This window comes from Cervus elaphus, chromosome 9 (genome assembly GCF_910594005.1).
Source record: "Cervus elaphus chromosome 9, mCerEla1.1, whole genome shotgun sequence".
NCBI classification, from domain to species: Eukaryota; Metazoa; Chordata; class Mammalia; order Artiodactyla; family Cervidae; genus Cervus; species Cervus elaphus.
This window is the reverse complement of record NC_057823.1, coordinates 51,135,299-51,151,135: the sequence shown is the minus strand read 5'-3', so window position 1 is coordinate 51,151,135 and position 15,837 is coordinate 51,135,299. Positions and strand designations below refer to the sequence as shown.

The window sequence follows — 15,837 nt, the reverse complement described above, 5'->3', positions numbered from 1 at the left end:
CGAAGGTAAACAAAGCCATTGCCCCCGCCCTCTGCTACTATATCAGCCCACGGACAGCCCCCAACTCGATTCCGGCAGCGTCACGGAATTAGCCAGGGTTCCTCTCACCTGTTCTCCTGCCCCCACTCTCTACGGCCTCGGCTCTGAAGGAATCCCCCTTCCCCCAGCAGAGGACCCGTCCGCGTCGTGAAGGCTTCTGGGAGGCGTAGTCCAAGCGGCGATTTAGGGCCTGCTCTGAGTCCCAGGAGCCCCTCTTCCAGCGGCCGGATCGGCTCGAACCTTATAAACCCAGGACCTGTAACGGTTGCGGGCCGTTCCCACTTGGTTGTGTAGTTAGCTGTCACTCAAAATACTGTAAATCCGACGAGGGCCCAGGGCTGTTCACTCCTTCTCCTCCCTCTATGCCCCCACCCCCAGCAGGATGAGGTAATGGGATTGTGATTATGACATCATAGGCGGTTCAGTTGCTTGCGTGGGGGAGGGGGGAGAGGGGAAAGTACGGTAGTTGCAGCTGGACCCCTTTAAACCTTTCTGGGAGGGAGGAAACAGGTCTCTGGGGGAAAAGATATTGATAGTGCTATATTCCTCTTCAGGGAGAGGAAAGCACCTTTTATTAAATCTCCATCGCTACCACTGCCTCCTACTCAAAGTTTAAGTCCTTTTTGAAGAGACTGAATGCAGCAGTTGGTAGGTGAAGAGGTTGTGGAACAGCTAGGTGGTTTCTGGCTCTTAAGTAAATTTGAGTATCAGCTATCAAAGAAGGTTTAGACAGAGGGTAAAACATGGGGAAAGGAGAGGTTTTAAACAATGACTTCGTGTTATGATCACTTTGTAGGACAGAGTTTTAGATTTTTAATCAATTGGAAAGCAGAAGTACTGCAAGTAATCTTCACTATTACATTCAGCAAGAAGTCCCCTAAAAGACACGTTTTCCCTAAATATTTTATGCACCGCTGAAGTCTGGGGCAGATAAGTAATTGTGACCAGCTCAAAGGTAGAGCCAGTGGTGGGAATCTTCCTCAGAAAGACAGAGAAGGCAGGAGCGACCAAATCTGCAAACTGAAAAAGAAGAGTAAAGGGAAAGTGAGGTAGTTATCAAGAAAATACGCAGAGCAGGGGGGTGTGATGGGAGATACACTGCACATTTGTTTGGCCTGCACATTTGTTTGCCCTGCACATTTCCCCTTGGCAAAAGAAGGGTCAGGGACCATGAAGTGTAGAGGACACGGTTTCCAGTAATTGCTGCTATGGAGCGTTTATGTGCCAGGCACTGTGCTGCGTACTTTAAATATGTATTCTCATTTTTGTTTACAATCATCAGATGAGAGAAAATTTCCTTGTTTGACAGATGAAACAGCAAGAGAGGTTAAGTAGCTACCCATGTGGTAGACAATGGTAGTATTAAAAAGCTGTCTGAGACTCTAAAGCCCTTGGGCTTCACCACTAGGTAAATCTCCCTTTTTATTTAATAATAAAATATCATGCTTACTAAAGGTAAGTGATTGAGTATAAGAAGTTAGCATTGGTGCATTTGCAAATTTGAAACACTTAAAACAACCAAACCCTGCAAATCAAATTTCAGGTCTTGATTCAAAGGAAAATGACACCCATTTCATCAAGTATAAAACAGTGTCCCCAGTGCAGCCCAGCCTCTTCCCCATTTCTAACTATAACCAGATCTCTTTATGCCACTTTTGGTTCAAGGTTTTTTTTTGTTTGTGTTTTTTTTTTTTACTTGCATTCTGCATATTTCCCCCCTTGCTGTACCATTTTCCTTCTTTTGTTCTTGGGCTACTACCTTGAGCCCTATCATAATTGTGACCTCCTGGGCTAGACCCCATCTCTGACCCTGTTCCAGTGGGTTTCAGCAGAGGATACTACCTGGGCTCCCTCCTAGTCTTCATCCTGATTCTCTGAGGGTTCCAGGGCCTGGACCCAGTCATCCAAAGGGGTGGAATCGGTTGGCTCTAAGAAATTGTCCATTCCACACCTAGGAAGGCAGCAGAGTCAGAGAAATGTGCACTTCATTCAGACTCTCCCTTTTCAGCCAGTGAAAATGAAACCTCTGCAAAGTGGGGAGAGATAAGGCTTAGTCCACCACTCAAGGAAGGAACAAGGAATAGTGCACACACCCCTCAACCTGCAGAGGCTGGCTGGGAGGGTCCCAGGAATGTAGGGCTCTTCTCCACTTCCTGATCTGGGCATCCCAGGAGCGACGGCTGTACCTCCTGTTCTTGTTTGGTGTTTGAGGGTGAAGTCCTGGCTGTCGCTGTGCCCTATAAATGACAAATGTGTCAGACTAAGGTCAAGGCCAAGGGGCACAACTTACTGCTTATTATGGTGAATTAGGAGACTCATTAGGGATTTCCTGAGAATGAGGTAAGATCAATGTCCTCAATCCAAAGAAAATGTTTAAATTGGATTAAACATGAAACTTCCCAACTCTCTAATATTCTTTCTTCTGGGTAAGCTAAATTAGATATTCCAAGTCCCTCACTAGTCAAGATAGATAGAGAGGAAAGTATTTGACATCTCTTTAAAACATATTCTACCTTTTCATTCATTAATTTGTATATATGCTTGTAAGCTTACATGTAATTAGGCAGGTATGTTGTAATTAACAGTCAGATGGAGGCATGGGCCTTCCCAGGTGGCACTAATGGTAAAGAACCCTCCTGTCAATGCAGGAGATGTAAGAAAGGCAGGTTCGATCCCTGGGTCAGGAAGATCCCCTGGAGGCGGGCATGGCAACCCACTCCAATATTCATGTTTGGAGAATCCCACAGACAGAGGGAATCTCCTGGGGCTGGGGTTCATAGGGTCGAAAAGAGTCAACTGAAGTACAACTGAAGTAATTTATGCACGCGCATGGAGGCATGAGGTGAAAATGGAAGAAAAAAAATTCATTAGCAAACACGAATAGAGCTTGAGAAGTCTTATGGGTCAAGTATAACTTATTCCATTTAAAAAAAAAATCTTGGAAATTTATTTGGGGGACTAGATTATAGGATAATTTAGTAATGTTGCAACTTTGTGGGATTTTAGTATCTTTCCATCATCTGACATTGAAGAAAAGCCATGTGGTTGACACTCTTGTGACTACCCACAACTGCACTCACTTGGGGACCTGCTGCAGAAAGCACTGGTAACCAGGTGTGCGCTTGCCATAATCTATCTGCTTTTGCCGCCGCTGTAGGACAGTTGCATCTGTCTCTAGCTCCCACCTATAAAGACGTAGACAGTGGTCCCAAGAAGTGTTATGATAGTCATCAAAGCAGAAACCAGCTCTTCCCACATTCCCTTAATCTCCAGCCTGATTGTCAAACTTACCTGGCATGGCAGGGCTCTGTACTGACTCCCACACTCATCATCTCTATCCTGGAGGATAAGGACTCTTCACACACCTTCTTTCTGGGGAAGCAGATTCTACAGATGAAAAGGGTATTAGGATAAAACCCAGCTAACTATACTATACCTCTCAGCCACTACACTACCAAGATCCTGGCACCAGATACAGGTTATATTCCTGACTCACTGTCTCTCAAAGATAAAGGTTGCATTTCTAATTTGTTTCTCTGAGTGTGGTCTGTAAGCCATTTCTGTGGGTAGCTTATGGGTGCCTTGATAATTTCTCAGCCTCACTCTAGACCTATTGAATTATCACTTTGGGAAGTTATATTTTAAAGAGCTTCCAAGGTTATTTTAAACATTTTTTATTATGGAAAATTTCAAATACACAAATAGCATAATCCTCTGCTACTCAAAGTTTGACCCAGGACCAGCTGCATTAGCATCAGCTGAGAACTTGTTAGAAGTGTAGAATCTTGGTAACCAGATCTAGTGAACCAGAGTATGCATTTTAGCAAGATCCACAGGTGATTAGTATATAGATTAAACTTTGAGATCACTGGATATCATGGACCTCCTAGTTACCCATGACCCAGTACTCATGGCCAATCTTGTTTCATCTATACTCACCACCAATCCCACAGGATTATTTAAAAGCAAACCCCCAACATTAAGAATAAATTCTTAATACCGTCTAGACAGAGGATGAGAGAGATGGTAGGATAGCATCACTGACTTAAGGAACATGAGTTTCAGCAAACTGTGGAAGATGGTGAAGGACAGGGAAGCCTGGCGTGCTGCAGTTCATGGAGTCCCAAAGAGTCAGACGCCACTGAACGACTTAACAATAATAACCACCTAGTCAATGTTCAAATTTCCACAAACAACCAAAGTTTGGGATCCTTTGGACTCTGATAAGGATTACGCCATGAGATGATTCTTTCCTTGAAAAGAAATTTCTTTTACCTCACAAACCTAGTGTCTCAGATGCTGCGCGCTTAAAAGGGTCACGGACCCAGGAAAGCTCTTGGAAGGGGCCAGTGCTACTCATCATAAATACACACACCTGTCTTGCCGCAACATCTGCCACCCTGGCTGCAAATGTTCCATCTATAGGGAAAGGCTAGCAAAAATAAGGAAAGGTCCACGTAACGGCACGAGAGAGAAGCAAGGGAAAAAAACACAACCCATTTAAAACATCCTCCCACATAAATGAATTCCTCCAGGTCTTATCCTAGGGAGTGGTCGTCGCTAGCATGGAGCAATTTAAATGTCCCGGGGTTGAAGGGGCTGAAGGGGCCGAAGGAAAGGAGAGCTCAGAAAGGGTGTGGTGATTGGCCAGAGGGAGAGCCAATGAGGGGCCAACCTCCCTATGGGGCGGGGCTTAGCTAGGGGCTGGCCCAAAGCAGAGGTAGTCTAATCGGAAGCCTGCTGGCCTGTGGGGCGGGGCAAACATCCTTCCGAACAGCTCACGCCCCGCGTGATGTAGGAGGCAAAAGATTGGCCCAGCGGGTCTACGCGGGTGCGCGGGGGTAGGCTGACGCAGCTCTGAGGCGAGCGTGATAGGTTTTTGGGAAGGCGGAAGGTTTGAATGGTCAAGGCTTTTGGCTGTTAATCTTACTCTGAGGCTGTAACGTCAACCGTCTGCAGAGAGAAGCGGCAAAACCCGACCCTGGCCTATCTGGTCGAGAGGCATAGATGTCTGGTTAAATCGCCGCCTTTACCTCAGATTTTCTTTAATTCTTCTAGAATCTTCGCTTGTGTCTGATTTCCCTGCCTACTTTCATTGCTCCTGAAGGCAAGTCTCGGACTCAAACCTGAGGTAAGCCTGGAACTGTGTCCTCCACAGAATCACGGGCCTCGCGAACGGTGTTTAGGGGGACAAAACAGGTATTATCGCGAGTTAGAAGACCTGAGTTCCTTCCTGTCAGGAGTCATGAACTGTGTGGCCCCTAACAAGTCAAAGGCCTCTTTTCATTTCATCTTCAAAACCCCGAGATTGCCTTTCTGTAAGTTAAGATTCCAATGGAAAGGCCAAGCCGCTTCCGGCAAGTGCTATTTCACCTTCAGGCCAATCTGTGATTCACCGTTTGGGAATGCCCCCTTCTCCAATATTGGTTCATTTGGTTGCAACTGGAAAGGGTGGAGGAGGTTGTGTAGGTGACGTTTTCCCTCTCTTGTGTTGTTTAGTAGAGTCCGACTCTTTTGCCACCCTATGGACTGCAGTCCACCAGGCTCCTCTGTCCATGGGATTTCCCAGACAAGAATACTAGAGTGGGTTGCCATTTCCTCCCCCAAGGGATCTTACCCACTCAGGGATCCAACCCACGTGTCCTGCATTGGCAGGCGGATTCTTTTACCGCTGAGCCATCTGGGAAGCCTTGTCTCTTAGCTAGGTTTTGTTTTTTCTTAGAACTTGGAGACCATGTCTGCAGAATTCTCATCCAAAAGAGAGGAGGGAAGCCTTGCCTCAGGACCTAGTTTTAGGTCCAATCAGAGGAAGATATTAAACCTGCTTCTTGAGAGAGATGCCTCCTTTTCCATCAGTTCAGATCTCCCTAGAACTCCAGTGGAGAAGAAACTTTTTGGTGACTCTGCAAACCTAAGCATTTTGTCTGGGTAAATCTACCTTTTCTTTTCACATCTCCTTTGCTCTTCTAAACAGTTTTTGGGTTTTTTAAAAATTATCCTGGTTCAGAGATAAGGGTTAAGCTACTGTCCTTGACTAACCATTTGACAGTTTTGAGTCTAAGGCTTCTTTTCTGTGACATAGAAATAATAATCCCTTACTCTCTTACTAGGATCATATAGAATCAAATGATGAGGAAAGTCTTTGAAAACTATTGCATCACATGAGTTGTCACTTTATAAGTACTACAGTTAACATTACTTTTGTTGTTTAGTTGCTAGTGCCCAGTTCTTTTGCATCCCCATGGACTGTAGCTGGTGAGGCTCCTCTGTCCGTGGTGTTTCCCAGGCAGTAATACTGGAGTGGGTTGCCATTTTCTTCTCCAGGGGATCTTCCCAAATCAGGGATTTAACCCAAAACTCCTGCATTGACAGATGGATCCTTTACCACCGAGCTACCAGGGAAGCCCCTATTGTACTTTAAATTCTGGTAATGCCATGCTCTGATGCCTCAACTAGCCAGCAAAGTTGGAAGTCAGAGAAGTACTGAAGACTCCAGGGAGAAATAAAATCTGTGTGCTCATGGTGCTCAGGGCAAAAGATGAGAAGTCAAGACCCACCTCAGCCCTTTTCTTAAATTACCTTGATTCAACATGTTGATGAGGAGAAAATGAGGTATTATTGGAGTAGAGAAAAGGTGGGAGATTTTTCTCAAGCCTAGTCTGACGTGTTTCCAAAAATCAGATTTATTTGAAGACTGTTTTATGTGGTAGTCAGGGAGGGGTATTTCAAATGAAGAGGATAATGTGATTTTTGCTTTTTAGGATATTATAACCCAGTGGGAAACTTGATGTATTATTATGTCTCAACAGAGGAACCCCAAAACGTTGCCTTGATCTTTCGAATCTTAGCAGCGGGGAGATGTCTGCCACTCAGCTTACTGCTTCTGCAGACCTTGATGAAACTGGTAGGGAAAAGGGAAGTAAAGGCCTCAAGGGAAAGAATAATTGTTATGGGAGAGGACAGTAGTATGATAGAGATGGAAGGTGGTAAAAGTGGATAAAAAAAAAAAGTAGACAGAGAGCCTTGAGGATGAAATTCTTCGAGTACCTAGAGGATTTTTGAGAAGAATGATTCAGCCAATGGGAAGAGAATTGACCCGAGTAGGAGTCACTTTGCATTGAGAAAGTTAGACAAGAAGGAATATTTTGTTGATTGATTGTGGGAATGAAAGTGCTAGTTAAAGATGATAAGTTTTATGCCCCAGTCTAATTTCAGCAGAGACAAAGAAGCCAACATAAAGAAGTGCTTTGTCAACTAATTCTTATGTGTTTTTATAGGGTGTGTACCCCAAAGGAATGTGTTTTACTAGTCAACCATTTTGGTATTTGTTCTAATTTCATATTTCCTGAGTGATAAATTTTCCTTTCTACTGATGAAAAAATCTCTGTAGGTTAGCATAATGCACTATTACCGAGAAATTTTCCTTTATGTGACACGTGCAGATTTTCAAGTTTCCATGAACTTGTACCATGGTACCTTGTATCATGAAATTGGTGTTTATCAAGAGCCTTTGTGTTTAAAAGTTCAGCTTTTGAAATTAATACGGCTCACTGGTAATGAAAATTAGAAGGAAAGACAAAATACATGAACAAGAATAACTCTTTACATCTGATTGCAGGTCATTTGGAGTCTACAGGACCTGAGCAAGTACAGTTAGCTAGAATGTAAGTTCTTTTGCTAAATGAATCCCGTACTAAAGTATTAAAGCCTTCTCAGCACTGGCCTAGGGATTTTATCCCATGCAGACTCTATAGAGAATGTTTCACCTTAGGTGTAAGGGGGCTTGAAGGAGTCGATTCTTCCCTTGAAAGATATTTTAAGTTTCCAAAATCGAAATTGTGTTGTGAGGGACTTCCCTGGAGGCACAGTGGATGGAAATCCACCTACCAATGCAGGAGACTTAGGTTTGATCCCTGGTCTGGGGAAATTCCACATACTGTAGAGCAAGTAAGCCCATGTACCACAACTTTTGAGCCTGTGCTCTAGAGCCCAGAGTCACACCTACTGAGCCTGCATGCCGCACCTGCTGATGCCCATGCACCTAGAGCCTGTGCTCTGCAAGACGAAAAGCACTGCAATGAGAAGCCTGAGCATTGCAATGAAGAGTAGCCCCCGCTTGTTGCAATTAGAGAAAGTCTGCAGGCAGCAACAAAGACCCAATGCAACCAAAAAATAAAATAAATAAAAAATAGTAGATTATTATATAAAAAGTGTTGTGAAAATGAAGGCTATTTATTTTAACCCTCACATACAATCAGTATTGTCTTTAAAATGGAAGAGAATGGTATACTGAACTTAGATGGAGGCTGTTATCTGCATGTGAGTAGTACTAAATCTTAGTGTTCAAAAGTGCAGCAGAGTGCAGGCTCTGGAATCAGAGTGTCTGGATTTCAGTGTCTTACTGCTTCATCAACTTACTTTGACAAGTTTCTTAACCTCAAGGAACCTCAGTTTATTTGTAATAAAGAAATAATAATAATGGAGATAATAGCACTTTTCATAAATGACTCCTGTGAGGATTAAATGAAGATGTATACCTAATACATATGCTGCATTTTACAATGTTTTTTATTATTACTATTGAAGATTCTTTATTGAAGATCTTAGAAAAATGTTCAGTTAGAGAGTACTCAAGGAATGAAAAGTACTTTATCATGAATTTTCCATTTGATTGTTTGAATATTTTTGTAACTTTATTCTTCAAAGTTTAGATAAATTAGGTGCCTCTTTGTGCACTAGGGAAGACTCTCCGTGAGTATTTTTAATCAATACATGTGAAAATTTTACTTTATATTGCTTTTATTTTCTTTGAATTGCTTATATGTCCTAACCCAGGTAGACTAGATGAAGTCTGGGGAGGGAGGATAGAAATCCATAAAAATAAATATTAACTCCCAATAGTCCATGCTGAAAAATTAGCAAATTGTAAATTGTGTCTATATAAGATATAGGACAAAGTCATCATCTTTGATGCATATCTATATATGGTTATGTCAGTGAGGTGAGGTCCTCATCCCCAGGATGTCACTCAATGTCTTGTTATTTACCACAGAGAACACCCTATATATTGTTATTGGAAGAGACATCAATTAGGTACAGGTCTCCTAGAGCGCAAGAAAAGAAAGGTGGGATGTCCCGAGTCACTGAAGAATAACCAAATCGTGTTTGAGGTTTGAATGACTGGCAGTTTTTCTTTTTTTGATCTACAGGAATTACCACCAACATCTTATAAAATGTAGCCCAGTGAGTAACTCATCTTTCTTGGGTTTGGGTTTGTCAGGTGGGAGGCAGAGGATTTCCAGCTTAGCTTGAGGATGCCGGATGTTCTTTGAAAACAATCTCTTGTAGACACAGCTGTTTTGTAGCACTCCGAATGCCTTGGACCGTGGCTGCAGGAAGAAAGACGCAGTATGTGGCTCATCTGCAAATAAGGAAAATGTGAGTGTTTAATGGAAACCTAGGTCCATTAGTAGTTTTATTCCTTTGAGTAGAGCAACTAACTCATGAGTATCACTATGAGACTTAGAGCTGTCTGTGCTTCAGTATGCTTGACAAGCAAATTGCAACACTAGAGGAAAAAAAATTCTTTATAGTTTGTTTGTTTTTTTTCCATTTAAGGTTTGATCCTAGTATGGAAACCTGGCTTCCAGTCTTCCACAGCAGGTCATCATTATTACTCATGTTCAGTTGATTGTAATGTAAAAAATTTAGGACTTAAAACACAGGGATAATTTACATAACTTGTTCACATATTCATTGCATGGCTTCACATACAAGTCTAGGTTTCTTAATTTCTTATTTCCCTCTTAGTCTAGCTTCTTAGCCCCTATTCTGAGGAAGTCATTGTCCTTTTTTGTCTGAGTCTCAGATCATCCTTCAGTTCCCAAGTTGAAACTAGCTTCTCCAAAGCTATATAATAGCTAAAATAATTCTCTAACTAATCCCTTCATTAATCCCCTTTTCTAACCATCTTTTTGCTTTTCCTGTCCTCCTATCCTTTTCTCCAGGTCAGTATGTATAAATGATAGCTGCTGTTCTTCTTTGCTCACATTGCCTAAGTTATGCCCATGTTTTTTGGCAGTCCTAATCAGCTTTTTCTTGAATTAATACTGTTCTACTCTCTGTTTATAATCACTATTTAAAAATCTCATCACTCCTTCCCCTGTCCATCTCCCTTTTTCCTCCCTCCCTTTGGCTTATGATCATAAAATCAGTACCCTCAGAGCATGCTGTTTTATACACCATACATCAAATCCAAACCATAATTTGTATTTTCAGGATATGTGGTCAACCTTGATTACATGTACTGTGTTTTGTGAGGGTTATCCATGGCTTCATCAGATGAAATGTTTTTGGCAGAGTCTGCTGACACCTCTTCTTTCAGCCAGTGTAGTTTTTCTTATGCAGGAAAAGAGCACTTCAAAGCCCCTGGCGTGGTGGGTACCCAGGAACCTGAGGTCTCCTCTTTCTCTACTGGTGAGTCACCGGACATCATCCTCAACAATCAACTGAGGTGTTGTGGAGTAGAGGATTGCAGATCTGGATTTCTGGCCCTTTGAATTTTCTTAGCTGACTTGAGTGAGAAAAGGGGTTGGAGAAGTAACCTTTGAGCAAGGAAAGGGAGGAGACATGTCCTCTGATCTTTTTATGTTCAAGTTTAAGAAGAAGAATAAATTCTTGGGCTTTTAAAGCATTTCTCCTTTATTCTTTAAGTGTTTCCCTCCTCTTTCTCATGGCTTCCAGGTGGCTCAGTGGGTAAAGAATCTGTCTGGAATGCAGGAGATGTGGTTTCAATCTCTAGTTGGGAAGATCCTCTGGAGGAGGGCATGGCAACCCACTCCAGTATTCTTGCCTGGAGAATCCCATGGACAGAGGAGCCTGGCTGGCCACAGTCCATGGGGTCCTCAAGAGTCAGTCAGACACAACTGAAGCAACTGAGCATGCATGCACCCCCTCTTTGTCAATTTTAAAAGTACTGTGTGCCCATTGTGAAAACTGTGTAAAAAATATAGTAAACCATAAAAAAGAAAATAGCTACCTCATAGAGAAAAACTATCAACGTTTACCTCATTGCTTTCAATCTTTTAACGATGTGTATAGTTTTGCAAAGTTGAGGTCATATTGTATATATAACTTTATATTCTCAGTAAGCAGTTCTTAATGGATGCTTTTATTCTAATAATTGAACTGTAATTTATATAAGTACATCCCGATTGTTGGGCACTTATGGGTATATACATTTTGCTTTTACAAATAATGATATTGTGTAAATTCCTGAGCACAAATTTTGCCTGTTAACAATTTTTTTATTTAGGATTAGTACCAAATATTATAATTACTAGATTAAAGGGTTTAAATATTTTTAAGATTTTTGATACATATTGCCAATTCCTTTCCAAATAAAGTTCTAAGAATTTACATTTTCTTTTTTTTTTTTTTTAAGAATTTACATTTTCATGAGCAATCCATAGCTCATTTGGATAAATGATTTGTTACCACTTTAAAAAATTTGCTAATTAGATGGGTAAAATGTTTTATGTTAAAAATAATTAGTAATGATTTCATGTCCCTTAGCCATGTATATTTTCTCTAGTGAATGATTGTGTCCTTTGTCCATTTAGCTACTGGAGTTTTAAGTTAAACAGGTGCTCACTTGTTATTGTGTTTGTTTAATTGAAGTATATTTGATTTACAAGGTTGTGTTAGTTTCAGGTATATAACATCACTTGTTTTTAATAAACCGTGGACTTGATATACTCCAGAGATTTGGATCCTAATCTCAACACTCTGGGGAAGGCATTTTAATATGCCCCATACTGAGGAGATAAAGTTGAGCATGTTTCAGATTTTTCATATCTTGGAGTAAGGCAAGACTTGGAGCATAGTAAATTGCTAGATAGCTGTTAGTATATGCATGTGTAATTTTTTTTAATATAGTAAAATATACGTAACATTTACCATCTGAACCATTTTTGTGTACAGTCCAGTGGCATTAAGTATGTTCGCAACATTAAGTATGTTCACTATCCATTTCAGAATTTTTTTATCATTAAAAACAGAAGCTCTCTGCTCACTAAATAATGGTGGTGGTGGTTTAGTCTCTGAATTGTGTCTGACTGTTGTGACTCCCATGGACTGTAGCCCACCAGGCTCCTTTGTCCATGGGATTTCCCAGGCAAGAATACTGGAGTGAATTGCCATTTCCTTCTCTTAGGGATCTTCATGACCCAGGTATTGAACCTGTGTCTTCTCCGTTGTAGGCGGATTCTTTACCACTGAGCCACAGGGAAGTCGCCCATTAAACAATAACTTCCCCTTTCTCCCTCTGGTAACCTTTAGTCTACTTTCTGTCTCTGTGAATTTGACTGCTCTAGGTACTGCTTCATGTAAGTAGAATAATACAATATTTGGCCTTTTCTGTCTGGCTTATCTTCCTTAGCATAATATCTTCAAGGTTCATCCATACTGTAACATGCATTAGAATTTCATTTCTTTTTATGGCTGGATAATATTCTATTATATGGATATACCACATTTTGTTTATGCATTATTCTGTTGATGGATATTTGGTTTGTTTGCACCTTTTAGCTATTGTGAATAATGCTGCTATGAACATTAATATAAAAATATCTGTTTAAATCCCTACTTTCAATTCTTTGGAGTATATACCAAAAAATAGAATTGCTGGATCATACATGGTAATTGTATGTTTAATTTTTTGGTAGAACCACCATACCATTATCCATAGCAGCTACATCATTTGACATTTCCTACAACAATGTACATGGTTCCAACTTCTCCATATCCTTGCTGACACTTGTTATTTTCTGTTTTTTTGTTTGCTTGTAGCTTTCCTAATAGGTACAAAGTAGTATCTCTGTGGTTGTGATTTGCATTTCCATTACGACTAGTTATATTGTGCATCTTTTCATATGGTGGTTGGTCATTTGTATATCTTTTTTCAATAAATGTCTATTCAAGTCCTATTTGTTTCTGTTATTATTGTTGCTTTTGTTGTTGTTGAGTTTTGGAAGTTCTTTGTGTGTCTTGAATATTAACCTCTTATCAGATATGTGATTGGCAAATATTTTCTCCTATAGGTTACCTTTTCAGTTTTTTAATAATATTCTTTGATGTACAAAGGTTTTTAATTTTGATGAAGTCCAGTTTATCCTATTTTTCTTTTGTTCCTTGTGCTTCCCACCCCCCCGTGCTTTTATATAATATTCAAGGAATCATTGCCAAATCCAATGTCATAAAGCTTACCTCATACTATTTTCTTCTAAGAGTTTTATAGTTTTAGCTCTTACATTTAGGTCTTTGATTCATTCTGAGTTAATATTTGTATATTGTTATAAGTTAAGAGTCCTAGATAGTTTTTAATATTGTCAATATACTTTGTAGGATAATGGAAACTTGGTGGAAAGTGAAATGAAACATCTGGGCAGTCCCATTACTACAGTTTCAAAATTACATAAAAATCCAGAGCTAGCAGAAGATCAGGCAGAAGAGATATCAGATGAATTGATGGAGTTTTCACTGGAAGATCAAGAAAAGGCCAAGGTAAAATACTCTCTGATAGTATCTTTGTGTTTTTTAAGTTCCTTCATTCTTGAATAAATAAAATTTTGTCTCTAATATGTTGCAGCCACTGCACTATGTGGTAGGTCTGAAGAGATCAAGAAAATATGGTCTCTATACTCTAAGGGTTACCTGACTGATAGAGTGTCAGGTCATCATGGGAATATTAACTGCTGGTGAGACGGTTTGTTAGCAGTTTGAGTAAATCACCATCAGTGTAATCTGGTGTAAAAGATAGCTCCAGAATAATAGTAATAGATAAAATATGTTTAGGATAATTTTTCAAATGTTTTAGAGTATATCTTTTTGTCTTCTTTTATCCTCTCCATATCACTAAGAGGAATATATGAAGCCTGTGTTATCAGCAATATGCTGATATGTCAAAGATGCTTTCTTAGGCATTTAGAGTTTCTCTCTCTCTTTTTTTTTTTGCATTTTGATTTTCTGAGTCAACTTCCTTTCTTTGAAACAAATATGTGCAGGGGTTTGCTTTTTTTGGTGGGATCCAACATTCTCCTGTCAATGGTTGTCCAGCAATGAGTTGCAGTTTTGGAGTTTTTGTAGGAGAAGATGAGCGTATGTTCTTCTACTCTGCCATCTTTACATGTAGACTGTTAAGAAAGTTCTAGGACCCACAACAGATTTCCCAATTTGGGGATCTGGCAAAGGGACTGAGAACCCCCAGGGAATTTGACTTTAGAGGCCAGTGGGATTTGATAACAGAACTTCCACAGGACTGGAAACAGACTCTTGGGGGGCACAGACAAAACCTTGTGTGCACCAGGGCCCAGGAAAAAGAAGCAGTGTCCCCGCAAGAGACTGAGCCAGACTTGCCATGAGTGTCCAGGAGTCCTCGGCGGAGGTGTGGATCAATAGTGGCCTACTGCATGGTCAGGGGCAATGAATACAACAGTGCAGGCATAAGTCCTTTTGAAGGAGGTTGCCATTATCTTCATTACCCCTACAATAGTTTGGTCTTAGGTCAAACAACAGGAAGGGAACACAGCCTCACCCATCAGTAGAAAATTGGATTAAAGATTTACTGAGCCTCTTTCCCGGCTGAAACCATGGAGGGTGCAGAAGAGAAGAAAAAGAAGATTCCTGCTGTGCCAGAAACCCTTAAGAAAAAGCGAAAGAATTTCGCAGAGCTTAAGGTCAAGTGCCTGAGAAAGAAGTTTGCCCCAAAGATGCTTCGAAAGGCAAGGAGGAAGCTTATTTATGTAAAAGCTAAGCATTACCACAAGGAATACAGGCAGATGTACAGAACTGAAATTCGAATGGCTCAGATGGCACAAAAGCCGGCAATTTCTATGTACCCGCGGAACCCAAATTGGCATTTGTCATCAGGATCAGAGGTATCAACGGTGTGAGCCCAAAGGTTCGAAGTGCTGTAGCTCCTTCGCCTCCGGCAGATTTTCAATGGCATCTTTGTGAAGCTCAACAAGGCATCAATTAACATGCTGAGAATTGTGGAGCCATACATTGCATGGGGGTACCCAAATCTGAAGTCTGTAAATGAATTGATCTACAAGTGTGGTTATGGCAAAATCAACAAAAAGCGAATGCCCTGACAGACAACGCATTGATTGCTCGATCTCTTGGGAAATACGGAATCATCTGCATGGAGGATCTGATTCATGAGATCTATACTGTTAGAAAACGTTTCAAAGAAGCAAACAACTTCCTGTGGTCCTTTAAATTGTGTTCTCCACGAGGTGGAATGAAGAAAAAGACCACCCATTTTGTAGACGGTGGAGATGCTGGCAACAGGGAAGACCAGAACAACAGGTGTATTAGAAGGATGAACTAAGGTATCTACCAGGATTATTTTTGTAATCTGGTCTGTTAATAAACAATTGAAACAAATTGAAAAAAAAATTTTTTTTTTAAATTAAAAAAAGATTTACTGAGCATAGCCCCTATAAAGAAAGCTGAGCACTGAAGAATTGATGCTTTTGAACTATGGTGTAGGAAAAGACTCTTAAAAGTCCCTTTTAAGACTGCAAGGAGATCAAACCAGTCCATCCTAAAGGAAATCAGTCCTGAATATTCATTGGAAGGACTGTTACTGAAGCTGAAACTCCAATACTTGGGCCACCTGATGTGAACAACTGACTCACTGGAAAAGACCCTGATGCTAGGAAAGATTGAAGGTGGGAGGAAAAGTGGAAGACAGAGGATGAGATGGTTGGATGGCATCACCAACTTGATGGACAT

At 40.8% G+C, this 15,837-nt stretch overlaps 2 protein-coding genes and 1 pseudogene across 5 annotated transcripts in view; 2 read left to right on the top strand and 1 right to left on the bottom strand.

The window, feature by feature from the left end:
• Positions 1–431: 431 nt before the first annotated feature.
• Positions 432–4,599, bottom strand: LOC122700188 (oocyte-specific histone RNA stem-loop-binding protein 2-like). 2 transcript variants are annotated; one of them, XM_043912888.1, is made up of 6 exons: positions 4,415–4,599; positions 3,331–3,411; positions 3,120–3,224; positions 2,133–2,276; positions 1,882–1,990; positions 432–1,059 (listed from the first exon to the last, which is right to left on the bottom strand). In XM_043912888.1, the coding sequence occupies exons 1-5, from the start codon at positions 4,456–4,458 to the stop codon at positions 1,894–1,896; spliced, it is 471 nt and encodes a 156-aa protein (XP_043768823.1). In that variant the 5' UTR covers positions 4,459–4,599; the 3' UTR covers positions 432–1,059; positions 1,882–1,893. The 2 variants fall into 2 exon arrangements, with proteins under 2 accessions (XP_043768823.1, XP_043768822.1); XM_043912887.1 differs by having other exon boundaries at positions 902–1,059; positions 3,331–3,426; positions 4,415–4,569.
• A 214-nt stretch (positions 4,600–4,813) lies between these two features.
• CDC25C (cell division cycle 25C) overlaps positions 4,814–15,837 on the top strand; it is a 35,347-nt gene continuing 24,323 nt past the window's right edge. Inside the window, exons 1-9 of one of the 3 annotated variants that reach the window (XM_043912878.1) lie at positions 4,814–4,880; positions 5,098–5,170; positions 5,762–5,967; positions 6,849–6,943; positions 7,658–7,703; positions 9,249–9,282; positions 9,388–9,477; positions 10,447–10,515; positions 13,444–13,602. In XM_043912878.1, the coding sequence (XP_043768813.1) occupies positions 5,774–5,967; positions 6,849–6,943; positions 7,658–7,703; positions 9,249–9,282; positions 9,388–9,477; positions 10,447–10,515; positions 13,444–13,602 (687 nt within the window). In that variant the 5' untranslated portion in view covers positions 4,814–4,880; positions 5,098–5,170; positions 5,762–5,773. The other 2 variants (XM_043912879.1, XM_043912880.1) reach the window with 2 other exon arrangements.
• On the top strand, positions 14,034–15,491 carry LOC122700187 (annotated as a pseudogene).